We start from the raw sequence: 26,752 nt of genomic DNA, 5'->3' as shown, positions 1-26,752 counted from the left end.
ACTCACATGAGAAATGCAACGAAGAAACGAGTATCATTTCGTCTGATAAGTGATAACTGTTATTGTTGCAGTAGTTGAAGCATCAACAATCATTTTATTTCTGGTTCAAATTTTGTTGAATACACCCAGATGAAATCGTTATCATCGATTCATCAAAATCGTTATCATCAAAGATTTTTTATGACCATTTTCTCGATATTTTTAAAATTAAACAAACCAATAATTATATTTATACTGAATTGTATGGAACTGGAATATAATTAAATGTGCCTACTATTCCACTACTTTATTATGTATCTTTTTTATAATTCAAAGTGGGGCAAATTTTTTTTGAGGCAACCTGAACATCGGAAAAATCCTAAAAGAAAACCAGCATGTTATCCTTTTTTAACTTGCCGAAAAATTGTTTTCCCATATTCTAAATTTTCTAACTTTTCAGGTGTATTATGTTCTCAACTGTTTAACCTTCACCAGATTATACTTACTTTACAACTTTCAACAATAGTGCAACAATCAGAAGACCCGTCATTAATGAGTTCTGATTTTCAAGATTATTTTTATGTTGTTTGGGCAACTCATTAAAGTTATAGTTTGATTTAATACTAATTACAAGTCTAATCAATTGTTTTAACAGTTTGTTTATAAGTTGACCGTGACTTCATGCAAATTTAAAAATTCAAGTGTTTTGCTCAGAGGGATGAAATTCTAAACGAAGAGGACAAGGAAATGTGGAAGTCTCTCATCAAGAAATGGTCAACAGATTTTATCGAAATATCGAGGATGGCAATAAACTTCACGAAACGAATGCAGATTCATTCCTTACATTCAAGCATAGCATATGCAACAGCGATGTGTGTTTTAAACAGGAGTGCTATAAGGGTGAAAACGTCACTGATTTTCGCCAAATCTAAACTGAATCCAATTAAAAAATCCAAATAAAAAATCCAATAAAAAAATCCAATAAAAGTGAGCATACCTCGATTGAAAATGCATGCGATACTCATTGGTGTACGAGCCGTAAAGTTCATCAAGCATCAATTAGAATTAAACGCGTGTCCAATAACCCTTCTGGTCGAACTCAAAATATGCATTACATTGAATATAAAATCATTCGAAATTACTGTCAAGATTCGCACAGAATAGGGTAGAAGAAACACGCTGAGCAAAAATTTCATTTCGATATGTCTCCGGCTTCCTCCAGGAAAACTAAAGGAATATGAATTATGGTGGAAAGGACCGCGATGGTTAAAAGAACCTGAAACTAAATGGCCTCAATAGGAAAATCAGACCATGAAAGGATACGAAGAAGAAACAGAAGAACGGATCACTGCAATGACTCAAAAATCGAGAACACAAACTTTCGGATCATCGACGCAAGCTGATTTAGCAAGTGGTTAAAATTGATAAAAACGACTATTTGTGTTCTTAAATTTATTAAAAGGATGACAAAAGGGAAATTATCATGGTTAAATTCGTTATCGGCACAAGGACATCGACTGACAGTTGAAGATCATAAATTAACTGAGTGGGTGATCATTAAGCAAGCACAAACAGAAACGATTACCGAAGAAGAAATAGAGAAATGGAACTTACACTACGACGAGGACAAATTATGGAAATCACAAAGTTGCCTAGAAAATTCCGAATTGGATGAACAAAGCAGACACCCAGTTTATTTACCAAGACATAATGCGGCTATCGAGCTTTTAATATGGGAACAGCATAAGGCATTAATTATATTATGCCGGAACCGCACATACACTCGCTGAGCTGAGACGTAAATTCTGGATAACAAAGGGTCGAACTGAAGTCAAACGTGTTATCAAGAACTGCACCGGCTGTAAACGATGGTCAGCGAAACCATTCAAGTTGCCCATCATGCGGAATCTACCAGAAATACGAGTCAATCGATCAAGAACCTTTGCAAACGCTGGTTTGGACTATCTAGGTCCTCTCTCCATCAAAACTGAGAATGGGATGTCCAAAAGATGGATTGCCTTGCTCACATGCTTTACCACGAGAGCAATACATTTAGAAATAACAAACAATTTATCTGCGGAATCTTTCTTCCACGTATTAAGAAGATTCATATCTCGATGAGGATATCGAGAACAAGTCTTAAGTAATAACATGGGTCAATTCCAATTAGTCTTTAAAACTATAAAAGAACAGCATACAAAACTAATAGAACTCTTGGCGCCAAGAGCCCCCTGGAGTGGAGGAATCTATGAGCGATTGATTGCATTGACAAAAAGAACTATGAGAAGGACCATCGGAAGGAAACTACTATAGGAAAAGGGATTCATAACTTTAATTGTGGAGATAGAAGGTATCTTAAACATTAGACCACTGACGTATGCCAATTTTCATGATAGTAAGGTAATAGGTCCAGTTGATTTCATCCAACCCAATCCTTCCTTAGTTATACCGACAACTAATGACAATCAGGATGAATACATGCCAGGAACGCTGAACGCGAGGGAACGACTAATTAAATATTGCATGGCTACACTCAAGGTACTCGATACATTTTGGGAATTATGGAAAACAGCGTACTTGACAAGTCTCAGGGGAACAAACTCAGAAAGAGCACGTAAATCCTAAAAGTTACAGGGAATTGTTCACCGCGAGTAGGAGAAATCGTACTTATGAAACTCCTCGAAATCTTTGGAAATTAGCAAAAATAAAGGAATTTAGAAGAAAAGATGGAGTCATAAGAGTTGCAGTAATAGAAAATCCGTGTAGAAAACTGCTTACAAGACCTATAAACGTGTTATATCCCCTCGAGGACAACATTGAGTCTGACATAGAGAAGAGACCAAAAATAAGCCAGAGAACGCCGAAAAACCTATTGCACTGAAAACAAGTACAAGTAAAGCAAAGAAACTTTTTGGTCTTCTCGAGTTAGGAATGTCGGATTACCGGAACTAAAGCTATGTTCAACTAAAATTTCCACAATATCTAATAGGCAGGATAAACAACCATTACGCAACCTATCAGCAAAACAACAGTCAACTATTATCGAAGACAACAACAAGGAATTTGTTAGTTTAATTAGTTAATCGCATTGCTTGCTTATTGTATAATTCATTTACCACTATTTACCAATTCACCGCGTAATATATACATAAATATTTTGCACCTTTTTTGATAAATAGTTGTTTGAAAAAGTTTCCCGTTGAAAAGTTGGTCGATTAAAAAGTTTTCCATGAGGTGCTTCTATCTGCGCGCTTCTTGCTTCGCCGTTTTTATCCGCATTAATATGCTTAATCTTTGATGCTTACCATATACCAGGAGGAACTTCTAGTTCATTAGCTAGTACAACTTCGCTTTCACGCCAATGAGAAACCCAATCAATCACTGTCATCAATAAACCTTTATCAAACTTCTTTCGTCCGTCTCAAGCAATATAGGATCGTAAAAAACACTGCACGCATGAATTATGTCATTATAAATTCTTGGCCGTAGGATTTGACATACATTGACATATGGCTAAACTTCTTTCATCTATTCTTTCTTCCTGGTTATTTCCTGAACAGTGGCCGGGATTATTCCGGTTATCAACACATTTCATCTTTTCACATCGTTTCTGCAAATAAGCAGTAATTCGTTTCTGATTTAGTTCATTCATCGCTTTTCTTTGCTAACGACAATGACTCAGTCAAACATAAAAAAGTTACTGTTTTCAGCAGCTTTTGGTTTTTGCTAACGCGTTAATATCATTTTGATTGATGGCGTAAAATACCTTTTATTCCATTTTTCCCTTACATAATATGCACAAGAAAATTCAAACCTTCCCAAAAATCATTAAGGTGTTGACTCTTCATTACTGGTACGATATGCCAAATACGGCTGGCCAAGAGCTTTTTTCCTGGCTTTATCTTCAGCACAGTAACAAGGCCTAAATCAAAAACAGCTGCATTCAGAATGGCATCACGATTAGATCTTCACTAATAGTGATTTGCTAATTCAAATTTCATCAAGGATCATAATTGAAAAAAAGTGCAGATGAAGTGTAAACGAAAAAACAAGTTTACGATAGTTGTGACCTTGTCGCACTTGTTTTCGAAAGAAATTGCTAATTTTGAAGGATTTATTTTCTGCCATCTCTTTATTTCTTCATTTGCATCAAATGGCGTCGTCATCGAGAAGACGTAAAATACGCTAAACAGTTGGACTCCATCACAATTATTTGAGTAAAATATTTTATAAAGTTTCTATGTTCGCCATTCACTCATTATTTAACTTCTTTTCAGAAAACAAAAAGCCAAACTTTAATATATATCGGCCATAAATACGACTTGTATCTCTTCTCAGAGTGTAACCATTGCTTTGTGGGAATTAAATAAACGAATTTTCGGACCGTTCATTTCCATTTCAGAGCGTAAAGGATCAATAATTACTATATTCCCTCATCAACAACATTGCATTGACATACGCCTTAATTTTTTATGAAATTTACATGAGTATGAGTAATTTACATGAACACTTTGTCTTATGCTAACTGTCAGTGGTTACAAATGAATTATAAAGACTTCTCTTTAAATAATTTTGTTTCATGAATAAAATCCAAAACAATCGAAGCCCGCACGTACCACAGATTGATTATCACGTATTTCAGCATTCTGCTAATACCTGTCAAATCTCAATCAGCTTTCAATTTACAGCCAATTAATAAATACAAGTTTGCCATTGCCATCCTGTTGGCAATGGCTAGCCTTGCTATTATTAGTCCTTTGGAAACTAAGTATGATTTTTTTCGTTTAACAACTAATCTGATAACTTGCGATCATTTGTGATTTTAGCAGGAACAAGCCCTTCAAGTTCATTAGTGGTATCAGAACCACCAATTGAACAAACTCATCTTCTGACATCAAAAAATATTACCATCAACTAGAACATAACGAAATCATAAACTTAATTGTAATAGTACCATTTGGACATTGCCGATCATGTTGCAGGAATTTTGGATTGCTTATCATGCTGCGATTCGTTATCACCAAATATTTGATTGTTTTAACGGTAATATAAGTTAGAGTGTTTAATGTTATCATATCATTCATATCTACGTATCTGCTAATGCATTCTTCCACTTTCAGCACAATCTTATCAATTAGTGAAACCGATGCGCAGTTGGTCAATTTAAACCTTAATTCTTTCAATGACAACAGGCCAGGCCGCAATGTATGTTTCATACCTTATATTAGTTTCAAATCTTAAAATGTTGTGAAAGTTTGATTATCTGAGTTGAATAGTTTCAGCAACAATATATTTGATATTTATTTGTGTAGGAGAGTAACCAAAGAACTTCTTTATTGACAGGATAATATGCAGATCACTTTAAACAATAATATTGAACAAGCCAATAGACTTTAAATTTGGTAATAAATGGACAGTTGGATTAAGAGCAGAGATGCCAGGAAATTTCCCTGTTAATAACCTTGATGTGGTGTCCAACCTTTATTTTTGGATAGGCTTATATATGTTAAGAAGTGAGAGGCGGTGATATTAAACACCGTAAATTGTTGAGAGCCAAATTGCAAAAAACATGCCCATCGAACAAAAAGATACAAAGGAGTCGCGACATAAAGTCATATATCAACCATTAGTGTTCATTTAAGCATCATTCCTCCCAGTAAAAGCTTATTTTAAATTTAAGCATCAACCTTCCCAGTATAAGGCTTATTTTAAATTTAAGTCATTGAACAACAACGGTAATCCAATAAGGAGATTTAATGTTGGTGGAAGTGGTCGAAGAAGAAATCGACCTAACCAATCAACGCAAACTCCGCTTCGCCAAGGATTACAAGCACTTCGAACTCTTTTCAGGGGGTTGTTTGAGGGCCCGGTGGAGGCTTCCCATATTATTCTCCATATGGTTTTATTATTCGTACTACATTTACCCTCTTTATTATTACCATTATTATGGATAATTGTTTCATTTTCTCCAAATATCTTTGTATCATTGTGCGGGCTTCCAATTTTAAAAATTATGTTGTGTGTCGTCCTGTTTTATATCAAGCTATTAAAAAGATTGTGATTTGAATCAATGTTAAAAATATGTCAAAAGTCTATTCGGCACAAGTTATCGTCATCAAAGTCATCCACGGTTCCATCATAGTTTGTAGTACCTCTACTGAAATCTGATCGTATTCCAGTATCGCTTTATTGAGATTTTCGTCGTTGGAGAGAAACTCGCGAATATTCATAGCTGCTTCCTCGAAGATAGACTTTACTTCGTGATATTTCTCCAGTGCTTCGCTTTTTCCACTTGTTGACAATATAACACTGGCCACATATAAATTTCTTCGGATTTCCAACACTTTCTGGCTTCTTTTGCTTTCTAAGTGATAATTGAGTGTTGCTGATAATATTCGTTATAGGTTTCTTCGAGGACATGGCTTCCTGATGGGACAAATAGTGAATTATACCATTTAGATCCATGTCAGGATAAATTTCTTTAATAACCTCACTGAACAGTTTCAGTAATGGAGTAAGTTCACTGTTGTTTGACAAGTCATCTGAACCATCTCGCCTTCTGATTCGAGGACTTTCTTCAAGAGAATCACCTTCGGCCTTCTGATTTGAGTGCTTGCTTTATGACCTTTGTATTCGTTCAATCGTGGCTTTAACATCCTTATTGTATGTGGCCAAGATTTTCATTTCCTTCATTTATTGAGTTCAATATTCCTTGCCGTCTTGCACCATCTCTGCATATTTCTTTTCTTCTCCCTTTTGTCGTTGTAATGAGATCTTTCCAGCTATTTAACGTTGAACTTACCAGCGTTCCAACATATGATTCAATTCTTTTCATTTTGTTATCAATTATCCTCCTGTAGTTACTGTTCACATTGCTCTTCATCTGATATATGTTGGCCCATTGTCTCCAATCCATTTCTTGCGCTTCGTTGAGAACTTCAGGATCTTCCCTTCCACCGAGGTAGCTCTTGCTAGTATCGTTGATGTCATCTTCGTGACTTGTGGTACCAAAGAAACAAATAAATAAAAAAATAATTGTCCAGAAAAGATTTCGTGGATTTATTTTGTTATTGTAACTCCTCACTGTTGATAGTAACTTTCATTGGTCTTATATGATATGATACAATATCGCACTGAAACATAATGGGGACGAAATGAAGAATACACAATAAATATTGAAGATTACCAAGCAATCTTGTCACTCGTGCTGTTGAACTGTTGTATCGCCACTTCTTTGCCGTTGGACCATTGTCATGGCTGAGTGCTTGACTACGCTATCTCCTTGAATGCAATATTTGTGTTAGTTATGCATTTCCCGGTTTGTGTAGTGCAATATTCGGTATTTTCTATATGCATTGCAGTACTATGTAGTGCAGTACTCGGTATTTCCTCCGTCATTGATATCGGGATTTTGTTCATCATTGGCTTCGAAAGGATACAACACATTTATTGTTTGATTGAAAAGTTCCCCGCAAGGCGTCTCTGTCTGAGCATTTCCTACCTCACCGTCTTTACTCGTACTACTATGCTTACTCTTTGGGCTTTCCATATACCAGGTGGAATTTCTAGTCCATTAACTAGTACAGTTTTTCCTTCACGCCAATAAGAAACCCAAAAGCAAATATCTGACCATTAAAATCCCAATCATTCTATGTAAGCATCTTTGGTTGCTTCCTTCTCATAGCATGGAACAATATTTATATTAGTTATGCATTTTCCTCTTTGTGTAATGCAGTACTCGGTACTATCTAGATCTGATACTGATCTTCTTCCACCAAATATTTCTCCTTTTGGAAACACAAAATTTGTTGTAAATTGACATTTGACGTCTAACCACTTGTAGGAATGTTGTACGTTACTGTTTAGGAGAATGTTGTACGTTACGTTACTGTTTTTTCATCCGCTTGTTAGGAGAAATCTGTTTCAATATAATCCTGTCTACTTTCTGCCGGAAAACTCGAGAGAATTTGTAATACACGTATTTTCATTGTTTCAACATATTGTAGATTTCCTCGGGCTTTCCAACACTCCCGATGAAAGGAAATTATATTTCTGGAGGAGGAATTTGGGGATTGTTGTCTTGTGGCACTTCTAGTTCGCAATGCCATAGAATCCGTAATAACGAGCTACCGTATTATCAGTGAGCAACCTTTCTCATCGTTATCAATTTAGATACTACCAAAAATAGCTTAGTCGGTTAAATTTTAAATACTTGAAATGTAAATACTTTGCAATACAATAAATTCGAGTTCCAAAGTAGAAAATGAAACTATTGAACGGAAATGGACTAATATTTGATGCAACAATACAAAATGAAAAGCAAGAATTTAATCAAATCCTCATCTTTATGCTTACTGTACAGACTACTGTTTATATTGTCACCATTCGTTTACTAATTTACTTAATGTGATTAACATTTCGTTTGTGTCAGTTTTGATTAGTAACATTAATGTACTAAATCAGTATCACACCATGCGTTCTTGTCAATAGTTATCATACAAATACACTTGATATTAATACCTCCACAAGTGCATATGACTCTCATTTATCAACACTTAAATTCTCCAATTTCATTTCTCTGGTTTAAACTTCTGTATAATTTGCTGAAATTATTTTTTGTTTTTCCAAAAAAACCAGAAGAAATTAGGAAATCATAAATCTTCTGGGAACTCCCATCAATCTGATTTTCCAGTTCGCCCTTCTAGTCGTCTTCCGGATGACCGCCGTTGCTTACTTACTTTTAAATAAGCTGTTTTTCGACTAATTATAATCTGATTTTTGTCATTTCTTCTCGGAGCTCCTATCGTTCTGAATCTAAGCCCAATCCCAACCCTAAGCTTAAATCATCTCAAGCTTGCTTATCGCTTGTGACACATTTGGTAAACTTGAGTTATCGAACCCTCATCACTCTTCAGCTGGACTACCGTCCCGGTGAGATTCCACAGAATCTCACAATTGAATTGACATTATTTAGCTGGGAAATAATTTCCTTTTGACTGGCATAGAAATTGTTATGCAGTGAGCACCGGTAGCATTAATTTCATTAATTGGCTTCTCAATAACTCGGTGATTCGTACACCTTTTCATGGTATGTTTGTGCTTTGACTGGAGAAAAGAGGGAAATTTTGAATGGAACTTAACCAATGATTCATATCGGCTATGAATTACTAGTTACCTATGCATGACACAAATTAATTCACGTAGCGTACGATGGACAACTACAAAATAGATCATTCGAAATGGGTTCTACTCATTGCTTAATGAGACGAGATTATATCCCTCAAATATGTCGAATTTTCATCTTATCTATGATTTGTGGGAATGTCTCTGTCGCCAATTTTCTTCGACCGTAACAAAGACAGAGTTCAAAGACAGAGTTTTTGGGTAGTAGTACCTTAAACTTGAATAATTAAACCTCTATTACGATAAATTTATTAAGGCAACAACGAACTTGAAATTACGTACCGATATGATCATATAACACAAAGATGTCTAACTTTCAACAAAGAGGATTATTGTTCCTTTGTTTTTACTCGCAAATCAGCGACAATCCCGATGATGGCATGTAAGCATCGATAACACCCAACCATTGAAATTACCGTATCCCTCATGATACTTTCAAAATAAGTTTATGCCCTTACAATTTATAGTTTACTGAACATTTTTACGTTATTTCCACTTGTCGAGGTATGAGAAATAATAGCTGTGATTGAATTTCTTGTGGAGCCGTTCAAAAACTATCATGAAAATTTAAAGTGCAGCTAATGCTATTGCTATTGCTATTGCTATTGCTACTGCTACTGCTATTGGTGGTAGTGGAAAACAGTCAATAATCTGTAAACTTTTAGCGGAAAGGGTATCTGCGAGTAGAAGAATGGGGGCAGAAAGATGAAAAATGTGCTCAACAGTAGACCCCATTCAATGATAAAACTCTTCATTGTCATTACCAATAATCGTCTGTTTACCTTTTCTTTACCTCACATGTGCACTAAGAAATGCGATGGCGCTTGCCTCCAGTAGAGGCGATACTTTCAATTTTATTTTATACATCTTTTCCTCATTTTCATGTGAGTGATTCTCATCAACAAATTTTCAGTTAAAATCATTATAGCGTGTGAGGATGAAGTTATTGAATGAATGATCTTTGATTTTAGTTCATTGATCTTTGTTCATGGGAAGAGAGAAAATGAGGATATGTGACGACTATGTTTAATTTTATGTTTCCCATTCTTCGATATATATTTTCCCTTTTCCTGTCATTTGCTGCTTAATTGATACAAATTTCATATTATATTGTAAAAATATAGTGGGAAACAGCATTCATAAAATAGTAATTATTCATGAGAATGAACCATAAATTTCTTTGCTTTTTTTCGTGAACTTCTACTGCTTCATATTTTATGTTATCGAATAAGAAGAGGAGGATTAAACCTTCTAGTAAGTAGAAGCAGTGATATTTACTGCAAAAGGAAATTTGTTTCCGCTTTATCAACAAAAATTTGGACGATTTCTTCTGAATTATTTTGCTCATATTATCGTTTCGGCTTCGCATAATTCTTTTTTCAGTAAACTGTTTCAGGATTATTTTAATATTACGATCAACAACTTTATCAATCCATTTTTAACCTCCTTTGTTATCATCACTTTTACTTCTTTGAAATAAATAATTGACCATTAGTAAATATCATTGTATGAAAACAAAAGGAGTTCAACACGGGTATAATTAAATTTACATATTTGAGTCTTGAGATATTAAAAATGTCAGAAAAAAATAGTAAATTTATATCCATAGGGTCAAAACATTTAGAATTTTGACCTGATTATGTCCACATGATTTACTGCTGTGATCCCAATAAATTTTGAGTTTAAATTCGAAGGATAATGTGTTCGTTGATAGTTCATTTGAATCTGTTCAACTCTCCATCTGTTCGTCATGTATTCTTGTTGGCAGTATGGTTCCGTAAATAATAATAATATTTCAGAGTGTTGCATCAACACAGATTCTATTCAATCCTGTCTGGTTTCGCATTGTCAAACTAGTTGATTCAATTAATTTAGGATATTCGAATTGTAGTGATATTACTGAAATTATTGAAAATAAATCATTCATTTGAGTAGATGAATAATTTTTTGGTTTCAGAGGAGAAATAAACTTGTTTGTTTTATAAAGAAAAATGAAACAATTCTAAATGTTTCTATCATACACTTTTTGTCGTATCCTAAAATGCAGTGGGATTAGGATTAATGATAGTTTCAACATCGTTTACAAACTATTCTTGTTAAATAATCATTTGGCTGAAATGAACAAGTTTAGTAATATGTTGGAATTAATTTGTAAAAGTATCATATAGTCATGAAAGTAATGAAAGAGACGGTTAATTGTCAAAGGAGACAAGAACATCGTGCACATCTGTCCCCACTCCTTTGTCATTTCATATTATAGCGACAGTTTGGTATGTGATTTTTAGCAAAATAATGTAAATAACTTTTATGTGAACTGGGAATTCATTGTTTTTTTTTATTTTTTAAATAAATTTGATCGCGGTTAAATGTTATTCAATTCGTTTCTGTTTCCAAAGCGAATATTCTTTCTTTGGATATATTTATTTGTTTATTCATTTAATTAGTCGGTTTATTTCCTCTCATTATTATTCTTTTCTTAAATTCCAAATAATAAATCTGACTTTAAATTGATTGAACAAGCAAACTTTGGAAAAACAAAATTTGTTCTTTATAATTTACATTTCCAAACTAATCATTTTCATACTTTATTTGTATTTTTATTGCCTATAATTCAAATAAAATCTCAATTTCGCTTTCGAACCGAGCTGATAATCTTCAAATACTACATTTTCTCAGTTTATAAAACGAAAAGGAAGTCATGGAAGTTCCGAAACCAGTTTTTTTTTCACTTTTTTTTTAGATCGGATAATTAATAATTGTGACGTGTGGCCATCAAAATTGAATAAAAATGAGAAAGAAAATCTTTGAAAAAATCTCGATTTTCAGAACTTCATAGAAAGTCATTCTCAAACCATTAATTTAAGCTGTTTTCATCTAGCTATATTAATTTTGTAGCTATATCAATTTCATTTCTCAACAGATGTCGCGAATTTCAATTTCATGAAAGACCAAAGTATGAAAAATTATCTGTCCATGCAATTATCAATCAAGTCTTAGATCTTTGTTTAAATCACCTCTGTTGAAATAGTTGGGGCGAAACCACTCCCACTTTTTCCATATATAATATGTAATTGAGTGTTACCGACTGAGCTTTTCATTACCAATTTTGATTACGCTCGAGCAGTTTGTTTGATTCTCATTTTTTTTCATCATTATCAGCAGTATCGTATCGTTTTTGTGACCTTACCCTTTACAAGTAAAGTATCAACTCTCCCCTTTTGTCCACAACGTACGACACACACACACATCACATCAAACTTGGTGCCGCTAATACTCCAAGTGACCTCCAATTCTTCTCCTCTACAACCAACGTGTAGAAATTCCCTTGCTTGTCCCAACTATTGATTGACTGCAAATTACTTCAACAAAAATCCACAACAGATTTCTTCTTGTTTTTCAATTAGGAAAGGATATTCATTGATTTCAGAAAAATTTAAACGGCCTGAAAATTATTGAAACTCCAGGTAAGCATCAATTTTGAACATATACGACTTCCAGATTTGCCAATGAAAAATGAAATTCTCATGAAGAGAATTGCCTATCAAAATGATAAGTGAAGCAGTTTTGGGTGGACAAAAGTACTTAACTGTTAAGGACAATTTGTCCATCTCTTTTGAATTGCATATTTAAAATTTCAGTTATAGTTCTTTCAATTTATCATCACTCTACATTTATTTGCATCCTTGCACTAATTTTGCAAATTTTTTAAATTTCAAAAATCCAGAAGCATTGAATAAATGTCATTTTCTGATAGAGCTATTCTATGCAATGTTTCCCATACCTTTCCCTCGTTTGTAACAACCAATTTTGAGATTAATCTGATCATTGTTGAGGAAGAGAAGCCAATCATTAATAAGCATTCGTTCATACCTTACATGTCCTTCTGTAACGAATCCTGAATCCTTTTTCGATCAGTGTTCATTCTCAATCTAAATCTTTCTCATTATTGAAGATTGCGATGAAAGAAGTTTTGGTTGTGTCATTGGGAGAGAAGGTACCACCTCCATGACAAGTATCATATCATTGAAACAGAGCATTTAACACTTTGTTGAAAATTATTTGTATCACAGACGATAAAAACGCCTTGTACTAATGTACTAATGACCAACAAGTACTAATGGCATGTTAGGTTATTGTTTCAAGTATTTAAATGTTGAAACTTCTCATAAATGGGGAAGAGGAAATATGTTGTTCAGGGACGTAAAATATTAAAGCTTTTAACTGTCATCCATTTTTCAGGTTGAGATGGTGGTTGTAGTCTAAGAGTAAGCTAAGTATATAAGTTAGATAGAATGCTTCTTACTATGTAAATGTTTGGATTTAACTGATAATCAATAAGAATTCATGAAAAAGTATAACCCAATAATGAGTTGCGGTAGTGAAATGGTAAGAATGTTACTCAATCAAAAATTAACTTATTTTGTGAAGATTTTAAATGCCGAATTACGGTAGTGAAATGATAGGAATGTTACTCAATCAAATGTTAACTTGTGATGTTTCAAATTTGAAGTATAAAAGGGTTTTAGCGTTCTTTATAACATCTAATTTTCCGTTAATACTAAGGTTAAATTGTTTTTCATGTTGTTTGTGATGCTGCATTTCACATATTTAAGTAGCCTCAATGCATCGCAATCAGTTTTCCTGTCCATCCCATTTTCATGTTCTTCCAAGTAATAATAAGTTGTAGTTAAAGCCTACACATGTTATCAATCGCTTCTACATGTAGAACACATGTCGATCGCTGTCGCGAATTCCAATTTCGCGAGAGACCAAAGTACAAAAAAATTATCTATCCATGCAATCATCACTCATGTCTTAGATCTTTGTTTTAAATCACATCTGTTGGAGCAAAACCACTCCCACTTTTTTCCGTATATAAGCTGTATATTCTTCTCCTCGATAACCAACGCGTAAAATCCCTCTGCTTGTTCCAACTATTGACTGACTGCAAATTACTTCAACAGAAATCCACGACAATCGCTTCTACGTCTACATATAAAAAAATTTGTCTAAGTATAAAAAACTTCCTAAAATGTGCATATCACTATCGAATAAACATATCGTGAATGCATAATTGGGCTGAAAGCGCAAAGCGCAATGTCATTTCCGGCACCCTCATACACTTATTTAGATCTCCACAAAATGCATCATTCAAGCAAACCCGATCCATGATTTCTAGGTTACATAAAAACACCAGAGTGAAATTGTATGCATTTTGCTACCAAGGATGTTGAAAACTTTTCAAACTAGCATTTACATGATAAATGTCTTACCTTCTGCAGTAATGCTGCTAAAAAACATTTATTAATTATCTCAACTTACATAAACAACATAGTGTACGGCATACATAAATGTTGTTCACAGAATACAAACTTTTGCAAAAAAAAGCAGCCACAAAGAATATCTGCTATAAAACATGCCGTTATTTAAATACGTTAAAAAGATATTGGACTGACAAGTCTCCATGCAATCTTTGAAGATAATTAAGAAGGAGAAATTAAGGCTGAAATAAGATGAAGACATACAAATGTCAATCATCCGATCAAGACCTAAATGACAGCAATAATGCAAAATATGACCAAACACTCAACAATATTTCGAATACAATTGTAAAGGTCATAAATTATGGAATAAAGTGAAATAATTCAAGTCATGTACATTGTAACAAGGTGTTGTCACTTTAAATATCAGAGATACTACAAATACAAGACAATATAAAAAAAGAAAAAACAGTGAAACAGTCAGCCGGGCGAGAAACTCAACCTGACTTTAATCAAAATGGGCGCAAGTACTGACTTAAATTTGAGCATGTCAAACGTGCTCAGACTTGACGGGAAAGAGAATGAACTATTATTACAATATATATGTATGCATAATAAATGAAATGCCATTTGGCAGGATATGATTTATGGCAAGGTCTTTTATAAATGTACATGCAGATGCCCAACTTTCGCTGACTGGCATTTAATATCATGGGAACTGCTTGTTAGTAGCAGCTGCAACATTTCCTCCTTGTTGACATTCCTTGCGTTCTGCAAATTATCATTATCACCTTTATCATTCTCATTACGACTCCTACTTCAATATACTTGACTGCATTCAGGAAAATGCTATCCTGAACCCACCCAATTTGTACAGCTGCTTTGAGTTACTGAGTGGCCATTTACGAATAACAATGGATTATCACGAAATTTTTGCAAGAATGAGCAGTTGAGTTATAAAGTCTACCAAGAACCTACTTACCATATTGTTGCAGATTAACTTGACCAAGTTGATTTGGAAGTGACACAACTGACTTCATCGGACTACGTCGAGGAGTACTTGTAGGACGAACCTGAAAACCACCCTAATCACTAACAATATAATACAATTAATCCTCTTTGTTAGTTCGAAACCTTCTCCATAGTGCTGTTAAAATACTGCAAAAATTTTCTCGGAGTGTTTAGAATAAAAATTCGGAAAGTGAACATACTTCGGCTGGATTTTGCCAACCACCAATCATACTTTCGTCATAGAAGCATGGTTGCGGAGTCTGCGGTGTTATCGGTTGCGGTACCAACTGAATCGGATTCGGTGCTGGAATCGCCATCGCAGCAGTTTGTCCACTCCCATCAATCTATTTGATTTCTCAGTTATTTAAAACAGCAGAAGTTATATAAAAACGCATTTCACAAGCGTTATTTTCGCAGGACGATATTAGTCTCATTATTTGCCATTTTCGGCGATTTAGGATGGCCACGGCATTCTTTTTACTTGAAAAAATACTACTTCTCATTTTCCACAACTTCTAAAAATGAAAGACAAAACAGCAAAACAAGTAATACAAACAGCTTGATATCCACCAGGAGCAAAGAAATATGTTGGCGCAGTCATTTGAGAGTAATGAGTCATATCGTTAGCAGGCGCAGTTGGAGCATAATAAGCAGCTGGTGGTGGAAAAAGCGCTGCACGCTGTGTAGCAATTGATGGTGTCATCTGAAACACACAAATAACTAAACTGTAAGGCAAATTTCGCCTCTCAACATTGTCTGCATATTTGTAAAAAATACTAACTGGTGTAAGCGGTTGAGTAGTTACTTGCGCTATTTGCTGCATGCTCACGTATGCCTGCTGCTGCTGTGGTGGTTGTCCAGCAGCTGGAATATGCACCGAACCATTAACTGCTTGTGGTTGTCCACTCATACCATTTGTACGCGGAGAATCATGTGGACTTATCGTATTACCATTATTTGGTACAAGCACCATTGGTGCTGTAGCGTTATTTGCAACGAATTGCTGAACTCTGTTATTCCCTGCGTCCTACAAAAACTTCATTCTCCTCTGTATATTATAACAAATCACGAACTCCTCCTAACAATGCTATCCGTAGTAAACAATTGCAAACTGGCAAAATCTCTGTATTTCTCCCTCCCTCTCTGTTTCCACATTGACGAGACTTACAGTATTCGAAAGTGTATATTGTGCTGGTGCAACAGTAGAAACCGGCGAGTAGACAAATGGTTGCATCTGATTTGGTGGTGGCATCACAACAAATGGTGATTGTGTCAACGCATAAGTAACCCCTCCGAATGCTGATGTAGTTAGTATTTGTCCTGTTGGTGTTGCAATAGCATATTCTATAGGAAAAATCGTTTCACATTAACTTATATTGATTTTATTTCGCGTTAATCATGAATTTGTTGACAAGATGTTTCGTCGTCCATAAGAAGAGATTTATCTCTTCCGATTATCTCAACAAATGTTAAAATAACGTAAAAACGTGAAATGACGTAACATTTCAAAGTTCGTCATTCTTTATAAAATGCATATGACCTCACAACAAAGAATATTCTTTTCAGTAAGAGCCATGAATAACAATAAAGATAATAGCTCAAATCATAGTTGAAGGAATTATATTTTTAGCTCCGTAACTTCCACTAATAACCATATTCATTTAATTATACTAATAAAATTCACTTCGAAACCTTTCGAAAAATCTTGGAAAGATATAAACTAAATCACCTGGCGCGAAACGCGGACCATGAATCATACGGCGAATAGCCGGTCCAAGATTCAGTCGACGTCCTTTGAATTCAAGCTTTTCCGCTTCCTGGTTCTGCCAAATGTTAACAGTACATATATAATCGTTTAGCATTCTCGAATTTACTTTGGAAATCATTGTTCGCAGGACATATGTCACGATTATATCAAAGTGTCTTACCGCGCTAATCTGCATGACAGTTTTTGCTTCATCTTCTGTATCAAACGTTATAAAACCATATCCTTTAGATGTCCCCTCACTGCTACGAATTACTTTCGCTTCACGGACATGACCAAATTTTTCGAAAAACAAACGCAAATCAAGTTCCGTAGTCTGCAAATAGTTTATCCTAACATATATAAAGATAAGTTCAATAAATGAGTAAATAAGCGAATAAGTGAATAAATGACGTGGGAGACTATCTGGTCAACATGATTTAAATATTTAATTAATTAAATCAACTAGAAAGTTAAAATATAGCGAAACTTGCAGTAGCCGGAAATCCACCAACAAAAATTCGATGTGGTATCATCTCAAACGTGCGAGGATCAGCTGCAGCAGGGACCGGAAACGGTGCAGTTGGATAAATTGTTGCACCGGCCGGATATGCCATTTGGTACGGATTGCCGGTAGGATCATATGCCAAAGTCGTTGCGAAAGCTGGGCTCATCATCATCCTAAAGAATTTGAATTTACAAAAATTGAATTAATCAACACTGATATCTTTAGACAAGAAATCATCAAGTTTCGTGGTAGGCGCAAAGGATGAAACGCAATCATTCCTCAACATTTGAAGCGAAGGAGGACAAAAAAGTTGATACTTGAACGGAAAACCAGGCAGCTTGGAAATGTCACTTTTGTTAGGGAATAAATGCAGACAGATCTGAACTGAAGAATCAGACAAAATGCATTCACGAACTAGTCTCCCAACAACCATCCTTAAGAGAAAGTCTAACTCCAAATCTGAGATGGAGTTCTTTTAGCTCTATAAGGCTACTCATTTACGACAAGTATACTCGAATAATACCTACATCCTGAAAAGTTCACCATTACCATCTAGCTTGCTAAGTTCTAGCAAATGAATCTTAGGAGTAGCGTAGAGCCAGTTCTCGTGCACGCCGTTCCTCATTTAAAAAATCCTCTGTACAGACTTGAAGGATACATCCACTTTTGTAGCCTTTATAACAAGTGTGGGTAGAAACCTTCCCTAATCTTCGTTCACAAAATTTGACCATGACCATATAAATACACCAGTTTTTCTATGGAGTAGTTATTTATTCCTTCAATGAGTAACAAGTTAGGCTTACATTTAGATAACAGGTTAGACTTACAGTTTAACCTTACATTACAAGAGAGCGGGGAATATTTCTAACCTTACTTCACGTTTATAACATGTCACTGACCGCAACTTTATTCTTTCCTGAATAATATATCCCGATAGAGAGAGAGAGAGAAAGGGAGAAGAGAATAGAATAGGTAAATGATCAATAAATCAATCAATATGTAGAGAGATGAATTAAAGTTGCACAACCCACAGTAACCAAACAAATATCATCAACTAGATGTTGCGTAACTTTTACTGAGGAAATGGCAATGCAATCCCGCCTTTGTCGCCGCCCGCCGCTCTTTTTTCTACGCAACAATTTTACTAATTTCTCCTCCCATTCATAGGTTAATGTAGTCATTGCTATGGAAGAGCATTAATTGAAGTAATCACGAAAATGCGGGAACTAAGCGATAAAGTTATTCAAAACTTTCAGAAGTACTATAAATTGGATGAAAAATATTCAAATATTCATATATGCCTAAAATCAAATTCCCCCCTTTCCAATTATTATATCAGCATTTTAATTGACCTCTCACCTTAAAAATCGAATTACAAACTGGCTATTGTCATTTGAACAAGGGTCACATTCATATCATTTTAACTGATCTGTCTCCTTAGAAATCAAATTATCGAATGACTAATGTCGTTTGAACAAAGGTCATATTCACATTTCCTAACTTCAAAATCCATTTCCTTACTTTCTTTATTTCAACGCTATCTCCTTCCATATCCTCCTGTATCTTTTATTCTCTTACTCTTCTTTACTATCTCACTGAAAAACTTGTCAGGCTTACTGATCTCCTAAAGCATACCTTACTCATACTCATCTAATAAGTAATAACTGACATTGATAAATACAAATATGCAAATTAGGTAAAGAATTGTAGCATGCGACAATATTGAAGAGAGTGAGAGAAGGAGAGGGAGCGAGGGAAATTTCATTAGAAGTATTAATAACTTACATATTTTAAGACTAATCAAACTGCTCCAAGGTTCCACATGATAAGTGATTACATCTTTCAGAGCAGTGATAAGACATAATGGATATCACTCATATAAGAAGATAAATTAATGCTTATCATTGATACATTGGTGTATATGCAATGAAGTAAAATAAAAGAAAAACTACAACACTTATTGGAACACTTAAATATTTCCATAATCTATGACCTGCCATAAGTTAATGCTGAGGAATGAACTGAGCATATCACACCATATTTGTTGTTGTTGCTACCGTATCCCTCCAAAGCGAAGATGTCCCTTTCCAGTTGTTAGAGAGGGATGGGCAAAAGTGATTGATGTTAATGCAATATGAACATTAAAGAAAGAGATTACCTCTATTTAGCAGATAGCTCTCACCTCATTTAGCCTAATATACATGTATATACAGGAACACACTCGTACAGACTCGTGCGGACACGTATGTGCAGACATACTAAGGATACCCTAAAGGGAGTAATGAAGAATATATAGCCAAGTACCACGTCATTTTATTGATCTATCGATGGGATGGCTCCAAGTAGCATCCTTTGATTGATTCATTTGTTTTGCATATCGAACGATCGGGTTGGACCGTATAGCAATTCCTAAGAGAGAGGAGGAGGCGAAGAGGTATATGGTATTTGGGAAAAGTAAGATGGAGAGAGTAGGGATGAAAAGAGAGGATGAGAAGGTGGGAAGTGCGGTATTTCCTTCTTGAAATTATGCATTCTTTTAAAATCTTGCCAGTATTTCAGTAAAGTTATTATTACACGATCTATTCCTGTTAATAATCTTGAGAGAAAATAAATCGATTGAACTACAAAAAGGAAAAAACCAGCAATTATTTGAGAAAACATTAAATGCAAGAGAGGAAAATTAATTTCGAAATTCGAATTAATTAGCAATTATGTCTTGGAGGCTTAGGCTTTTAACTTTCTCATTTGATAACATTACGATATGATCAAATAGTCCCTCAAACTAACGATACATTCACTTTTATGCAATCAATATTGTATAAGTGATGTTACATGAGAAGTGCCCGGTATAACTTGATGATAAAGCAATGCAGTTAGAAACAGACAGTGTGACTGAAAAATACTCTGTTTATGATTACTGATGATAGTAAAAGAGTAATCGATGTTAGGAGTAATCGATCTTGTGAATCAAAGCATGTATTCAACTGTAAACTCAACTCATTCAACGATGACAACAGTGGCTAAATATGTCTACGATGATTTCTCAACTCCATCATCACTTCGATCAGCTCGAGTAATTGTTGAAGGTAAAAAAATTTGAAGCTTTTAGTAATACATTATCATTGAAAGAAGATAGATGGGTAATCCTTTGTATACTACACTCCATTGTTTGCTATCATATTTTTTCCTCATTGATCAAACTTCCATTATCTAGAAAATAGATCGAGATTCATGGTTCTTTTTCTTTTACCTGAAAGTTTGCATATCATTATAGAAGGTTCTAGATATACTTTTATCACACTTGGGAGAAATGGCGTGTTAAAAGTTGAAAAGTTAAAATATTAATATGATTAGTAAGAGATGCAAATATATTGTTATCTGGAATATTAAAATTTTAATGTTTAGGTCGCTCAGTATTTGTAAATCCTGGTTGGCTTGCTGAATTTTCAAATTTTTTCGCTACGATGTTTTTTGGTAAAAATGCGGGTGAAAATTTAATCCTCAGCAATGAAGTGAGCTATGAACATTTCATCGAACTACTGAGAGTTGTGTGCTATTGTCCCAATTGCAAACCCATAACAAGTTACTTTTTTGTTCTATTCTATTTTTATTCTTAGCTAAGAATTTCAACATGATTGGAAGCAAAAGAAGGGAATTTAAATGATATCGGTTTTATTGATATCATGGTTTCGTTAGAGAGTAAAGACAGAGTACGACAGGATGTTAATAAATTTTATAAATCAGTTGAGAGCTAGTGTTTTGTTAGTGACAAGAATGTTAAGATATACTGAACAAGTAGGTGCCTTAGCATTGGAACATTGTTGGAAATACTCAAAAGGTTATCAGTATATGAATCTTCGAGAATGCAGTGGTGATAGTAGTAGTGCAGTTCATCATCCTGCTCCAATTGGTGATACGTACTGCTGTGTGCATAACGCAGTGTTGGGTAGTAAGCAATAGTTTTGTAAGTATTCTATCCGTTTTATATATTTTTACCACTTTGGATAGTTTCTTTTCGTTCTTATTCTTATCTCAAAATTGCCATTCAGAGTGTAATTGGGGCTATGGGTTAAAGAGATATCTGATAAAGGTATGATAACTAAGCTTCTTTATTCCATGGTACTACTATGACTTCAGGCATAGCTGCTTTGCTGGCAAAATAGATAATGATAGTATCTTCATCATTTCCATGGGAATGTTACTGTTAACATAACTGGCACACTGTAGCCCGGAAGTGGCGGTGGAAATAGAACTGTTTGGAGTTGGCAAAAAACTGCAATACAATTCATTGAAAGTGAAATTTTACTCTAAGTGGAGATTACCATTCCGTATCAATGTACTAGTCGAATTTCTTTTTTTCTGTTTCAAAGTTGTGCAAAAGAAAATGGGTATTATTGCGATCCCTTAGGCAGGTATCACTGTACAATCCTTTTGCAACAGCATTTTCTAACAGAATTGAACAATTTTCAATTGCAGTTTCTAACGTCATCGTTGTTTTAAAAATGGCCCATTATTTTGGAATGAAACCCGTGATCGAGAAATGTGAAAATGTCATTGTTACACAGGTAAATTGGGGATGAAAGTATTCGGAAGTTTCACTGCACACAGTAAAACTTCAGTCGTCCAAATTTTGATGTCTTACTTCAAACTAACACTTGATTTTTTAAGATGCTTCAAGGTGATTCCATGTTTCAGTATACTGTTTCCTTTTCGGCAGGTATAACAATCAACAGGATTATTAACATTAAAAGTTTTGAAATTCGTGTAAGTTTTGGAAATCCGAATAGACAACGTCGCTGTATAATCTTTCGCATTCATTGCGGACTAAGTTGAAAAAATTTCTCGACCACCCATGCAACCATCGATAAAATTCTTTTTTTATGGTAGATTCCCTTAGAACACTGTTATACTTCACCTTGATGTATATTTTCATATCCAAAAATGATTTGAGAAACTTTTTAATCATGAAGATAAAGTCTTGCCCACCTATTGCAGGCGAATACATTGGATAGAGTGAAATTATTCCAAATTACATGTGCTGTTGCTGAATATGATCGCTATTCTCCTACCATGACATTACTTATCGATAAACTTTCCGCTATGAAACGAGAAGAATTATCAACATTGCGTTTCTCGCAGGTTGGTGTCATACTCAAAGTGTTGTAGGCTCTTAACTTGATCTCCTTTTATCAGACGTGAAATGGATTAACAGTTTGACTTCCACTATTGATGAAGCGGGAATATAAAATTGGTGAACACATATTTTCTTTTGAGCTAATCTCCGTACTATAGGAAATACATATTACTGCGTTCAAAGCGCATTTAGATCTCAATCTGTTTGTTATACTTTGAAATGTGTCGTTTTACGTCATCCGGTAGGCATGAACGCGCTTTTAAAGCAACTGTCTTTGTTCTATTCACAGGTGCCTGGTGACATTGTAGCTGATGTGTTTGCCGCAAAAATGAAACGACGCGAAATGAAACGGAAGAAGTGGTGCTGCTTATTATGAGTCGCCTTCATTTCCATCATTAATTTAATTGTTCTTGTTTGATCCTTCTCAGAATATTTGCTTTTTAAGCAAATATTATTTAAAAAGTCTTACATTACTACTATTCCATGGTTTTTGATGGACTTTGTTGCTCCTTACATTATAGTGATTTTCATTTAAGAATTGAAGAATAATCGGACTAACACAAGGCCAAAATAGCTCGAACTACCATGGAAGTTGGAAAAGAACCCGAACAAATGACAATGTGAATAATAACTCAGGTTAATGCGGCCGATCTATAAAACTACAAAAAGCATTTTAGAATCAGACTATCGTAAATAATAAAGCAGTGTGTTTGTTTATTTTGGTTATATGTTTCAAGAACATATGGGGAACAGTATATCTATTAAAAGCTATAAAAATTACGCTAATTGGTATGAGCAGTTCCATACCAACTAGCATAATTTTAAACAAATAGCGTTGATCATTTGTACGTGATAATTGCAAAGCATATTCAACCTAAAAAAAGATTCGTCGTGAATTTATTTCTGGGATTCAGTCATTCGAAGTATGTAATTACAACAACTAGGTCAAGAAATTTCATCACAGGGCGAGTTGCGTCATGACATGTCTCTTATATTCTTCTAGACCTCCTTCTAGTGTCATCACACAACGATCTTTAACTACCCACAGTTCTTTACAAACCATATCAATGAGTTTCTCGTCATGAGAAACGATCAACACTCCTCCCTGCAAATTTATAATATAAACAACGTACACACAGTAAACTCATGAGTCAGTGTACTTATGTATAGAGTAACTTGTTCGGATTAAACTCACCAAAATCAAACAGCACGTCAACAGCACAAATATAAGTGAGTAATGTAACTGAGTTAAATATTCACCTTGAATGAGTTTAGCGCTCTACCCAATGCTTCGACCGTTTCTACATCCAGATGGTTTGTAGGTTCATCCATAATCAAATAATTAGGGCTGCAAGAAAAATTAGTAATTAAACATAGAAAAGACACTCCAAGGTTGGGCAAAAAAACGCCTCATGATACTGCAAAGATTTTCATGACCCTGCAAAACTTGAGCGAAGTATACTTTGACATAGCAATGCTCGCAAAAGCGAGACGAGATTTCTGTCCTCCAGAAAGAGTTATGACCGATTGCAGCGCTAAATCACCAGAGAGTCCAAAACGGCCAAGGGCGGCTCTGTATTCTTCTTGATTTTTACCTATAAAAGTAGTGTAAGAGTGTTATTTTAAAATGAAGAGGAAATCTTTCTCGACTAAAATGAATTAAAGAGTGTTCGAACAGATTTTAACGAGGGATGAGTAAGATACCCGGAAATCTTTTCTCCAGCACTTCGATGCCGGATATATCCATATCAAGCTGGTCAACATGATGTTGCGAAAAGTACCCTATTTTCAAGCGGCGATTGACATTACGGAAACCGCTTGTTGGCGATAATTCGCCAAGAAGTAATTTTAGTAGTGTCGTTTTACCAGATCCATTTTCTCCAACCTGCAATTGAATCTGAATTTCAGAACAAATTTATAACCAGTCGGAGTCGGAATTTATAACCAGCTTGTCCGTCTTCCTTCCATTTGAATCGGAATTTTTAAATATCTTATAAGAACCCTACTTGCCAAAATTAACAAACGTACAATGCAAATGCGTGAATCCGCATATGAGCCAATTTGTAGTTTAGTAAATATAATTGGTGAAACTGACGTATATCTAAAATACAGATCAGGCAATAAAGGATATCAAACGTCTGAGGATGTGTATTATTTCCATCCTACTCTCAGTGAAGGAACGTAAAAATTTGACGAAGATAGAAATAAGCAGAAACGATTCACGTATCATTTAAACAATTAAAAAATGGCTCAAGAGAAATCGCACATACAATTTACCTCGTAGTTTCAAGAATATCTTGAAAATATTTTAGATGGCCATCTTTAACTTATATAATTTAATCATGGAATCGTCTAGGTTTACGCCAAATTACCTAAAAGAGACATCGTCTAATTGCAGCACCAAATTATTTAGTATTTCGCAGTCGGGAAAGCTCAACTTCACTTCACCTTCCAGAACAACAGGTTTAAGTATAGGTCTGAAAAAAATAAGTAGTAAGTTATAAACTCTTCATCAAAAGTAGAAACCATTCATTACAGCACTTATAGTCCATGACAGTAAAACTATATACACTGAATGATTCATCCCCTATTAAATTATAAAAAAAAAGTTGCTGGTTTATGAAGTTTTAGAGCAATATTTAAGAGAAAAGAACTACAGTTTCTCAAGCATTTTGATACGACTTTGAACCATCGATGCTCGTTTAGCATTGTATCGAAATTTATCGATAAATTCTTGGGTATGCTGACGGAACTGCTGCTGTGCCTCATATTCTCTGAAAATGTTCATCAAAACATGTGGATCACATCCGAAAATTAGCGAAAAGAACGAAGCTTGGGATACAATAAGTGTAACTAGTTGCATTAATAAAACAAATAAAAACTGAAACATGAAAACAGCAAACCTTTCTTGCTGGGTTAGTTTTTCTTTCATTGTTTTCTCGAAAACGGCATAATTACCTTTATACTGATCTAGCCTCTTTGAATGCAAGTGTATAATATCCGTGCAAACAGTATTCAAAAAACTTCGATCATGAGAAACTATCACAATTGTAGAAGCCCATTCCTGGAAATTATTTCGCCAAATAAATAATAAATCAACAAATGATACATAATTTATAGTTCAAAAAGGAAAAAAGAAACATATTGTCGCTTAATTTTATTTACTGAAAATCATCAAGTCTACTACAAGCGCGGCCAAACGCCGACTTCCTGGGAGGTCAACTGAAGCTTTTACTTTAGTGGATCTGGTGGTTATCTTTTGTCTAAAAAACCTTTTCCGAAGCCAAAAACATATTGGAGCGACCATACCAAAATCATATTTCAAAATCAAAGTTTATACGGAATTGAAAAAAAAAATCCAAATAGGATTCGAAAAGTATGAATAATACCTGAAGATGATTTTCTAACCAAATAATTGCTCGCATGTCCAACATATTTGTTGGTTCATCCAACAAAAGCAAGTTAGGCCTGCAAAAAATCTAAAAAGTGAGTTCCTACAAAAAGAGAATGATAAAGTTACAATAAATGCAACACACCTCATGAACAGCGCCTTTGCCAGCGCTAATCTCATTCGCCAACCACCCGAAAATTCTCTGAAAATTGTCATTTAAAGGAAAAAAAACCTTAAATTCGTAGATGGGAAGGGAAAGCAAAGAAAGTTTATCAATAAAGCTTTTTAAGTAGAAACGCTGAAAATAATCCAGGAAACAATTACAAACAACAGGAACCTTGTGGGCTGTTTCTGTTCTTCTGGTGTAAAACCAAGTCCAAAAAGTATTGAAGCAGCATGTGCAGGTGCTTTGGCCATTTGGGCATCCTCCATTTCTGTATAAATTTTTCCTAGTTCAGCACTGTATTTCTCTTTATCTTCATCGTTAGGAGATCTGGAACAAAAATCAGTCATCAAACTTCCCACGACAACATTTGGTAGT

General features: G+C 34.7%; 9 protein-coding genes across 9 annotated transcripts; 3 read left to right on the top strand and 6 right to left on the bottom strand.

The window, feature by feature from the left end:
- Nucleotides 1–3,280: 3,280 nt before the first annotated feature.
- On the bottom strand, nt 3,281–3,631 carry LOAG_01514 (hypothetical protein; the record flags this gene model as incomplete). Its single annotated transcript, XM_003137053.1, has 2 exons — nt 3,281–3,399; nt 3,481–3,631. The coding sequence occupies 2 exons, from the start codon at nt 3,629–3,631 to the stop codon at nt 3,281–3,283; spliced, it is 270 nt and encodes an 89-aa protein (XP_003137101.1).
- Nucleotides 3,632–4,770: 1,139 nt separating this feature from the next.
- Nucleotides 4,771–5,195, bottom strand: LOAG_01513 (hypothetical protein; the record flags this gene model as incomplete). The annotated part of the gene is made up of 2 exons (XM_003137052.1): nt 4,771–4,817; nt 4,934–5,195. 2 exons carry the CDS (start codon nt 5,193–5,195, stop codon nt 4,771–4,773), a joined length of 309 nt encoding a protein of 102 aa, XP_003137100.1.
- Nucleotides 5,196–6,071: 876 nt separating this feature from the next.
- On the bottom strand, nt 6,072–7,528 carry LOAG_17950 (hypothetical protein; the record flags this gene model as incomplete). The annotated part of the gene is made up of 4 exons (XM_020450618.1): nt 6,072–6,343; nt 6,432–6,579; nt 6,782–6,977; nt 7,359–7,528. The coding sequence occupies 4 exons, from the start codon at nt 7,526–7,528 to the stop codon at nt 6,072–6,074; spliced, it is 786 nt and encodes a 261-aa protein (XP_020305682.1).
- Nucleotides 7,529–9,467: 1,939 nt separating this feature from the next.
- On the top strand, nt 9,468–11,970 carry LOAG_01512 (hypothetical protein; the record flags this gene model as incomplete). Its single annotated transcript, XM_003137051.1, has 5 exons — nt 9,468–9,544; nt 9,736–9,835; nt 10,962–11,018; nt 11,839–11,878; nt 11,903–11,970. 5 exons carry the CDS (start codon nt 9,468–9,470, stop codon nt 11,968–11,970), a joined length of 342 nt encoding a protein of 113 aa, XP_003137099.1.
- Nucleotides 11,971–12,317: 347 nt separating this feature from the next.
- Nucleotides 12,318–13,286, bottom strand: LOAG_01511 (hypothetical protein; the record flags this gene model as incomplete). Its single annotated transcript, XM_003137050.1, has 4 exons — nt 12,318–12,462; nt 12,523–12,604; nt 12,944–13,045; nt 13,268–13,286. 4 exons carry the CDS (start codon nt 13,284–13,286, stop codon nt 12,318–12,320), a joined length of 348 nt encoding a protein of 115 aa, XP_003137098.1.
- Nucleotides 13,287–15,132: 1,846 nt separating this feature from the next.
- LOAG_01510 (DAZ protein 1) lies at nt 15,133–17,858 on the bottom strand (the record flags this gene model as incomplete). Its single annotated transcript, XM_003137049.1, has 9 exons — nt 15,133–15,194; nt 15,406–15,496; nt 15,635–15,778; nt 15,991–16,137; nt 16,216–16,461; nt 16,603–16,778; nt 17,164–17,257; nt 17,363–17,515; nt 17,694–17,858. 9 exons carry the CDS (start codon nt 17,856–17,858, stop codon nt 15,133–15,135), a joined length of 1,278 nt encoding a protein of 425 aa, XP_003137097.1.
- A 2,769-nt stretch (nt 17,859–20,627) lies between these two features.
- On the top strand, nt 20,628–21,646 carry LOAG_01509 (hypothetical protein; the record flags this gene model as incomplete). The annotated part of the gene is made up of 3 exons (XM_003137048.1): nt 20,628–20,772; nt 21,092–21,198; nt 21,431–21,646. The coding sequence occupies 3 exons, from the start codon at nt 20,628–20,630 to the stop codon at nt 21,644–21,646; spliced, it is 468 nt and encodes a 155-aa protein (XP_003137096.1).
- Nucleotides 21,647–22,188: 542 nt separating this feature from the next.
- Nucleotides 22,189–23,196, top strand: LOAG_01508 (hypothetical protein; the record flags this gene model as incomplete). The annotated part of the gene is made up of 3 exons (XM_003137047.1): nt 22,189–22,251; nt 22,682–22,825; nt 23,110–23,196. The coding sequence occupies 3 exons, from the start codon at nt 22,189–22,191 to the stop codon at nt 23,194–23,196; spliced, it is 294 nt and encodes a 97-aa protein (XP_003137095.1).
- Nucleotides 23,197–23,778: 582 nt separating this feature from the next.
- On the bottom strand, nt 23,779–26,724 carry LOAG_17949 (ABC transporter; the record flags this gene model as incomplete). The annotated part of the gene is made up of 11 exons (XM_020450617.1): nt 23,779–23,925; nt 24,081–24,168; nt 24,283–24,415; nt 24,525–24,705; nt 24,849–24,921; nt 25,193–25,297; nt 25,478–25,594; nt 25,724–25,884; nt 26,210–26,288; nt 26,357–26,413; nt 26,549–26,724. 11 exons carry the CDS (start codon nt 26,722–26,724, stop codon nt 23,779–23,781), a joined length of 1,317 nt encoding a protein of 438 aa, XP_020305681.1.
- Between the last annotated feature and the right edge of the window lie 28 nt (nt 26,725–26,752).

The sequence above is a fragment of the Loa loa genome (assembly GCF_000183805.2).
Source record: "Loa loa unplaced genomic scaffold supercont3.159, whole genome shotgun sequence".
Classification (NCBI taxonomy): domain Eukaryota; kingdom Metazoa; phylum Nematoda; class Chromadorea; order Rhabditida; family Onchocercidae; genus Loa; species Loa loa.
This window is presented reverse-complemented; position numbering and strand designations above follow the sequence as displayed.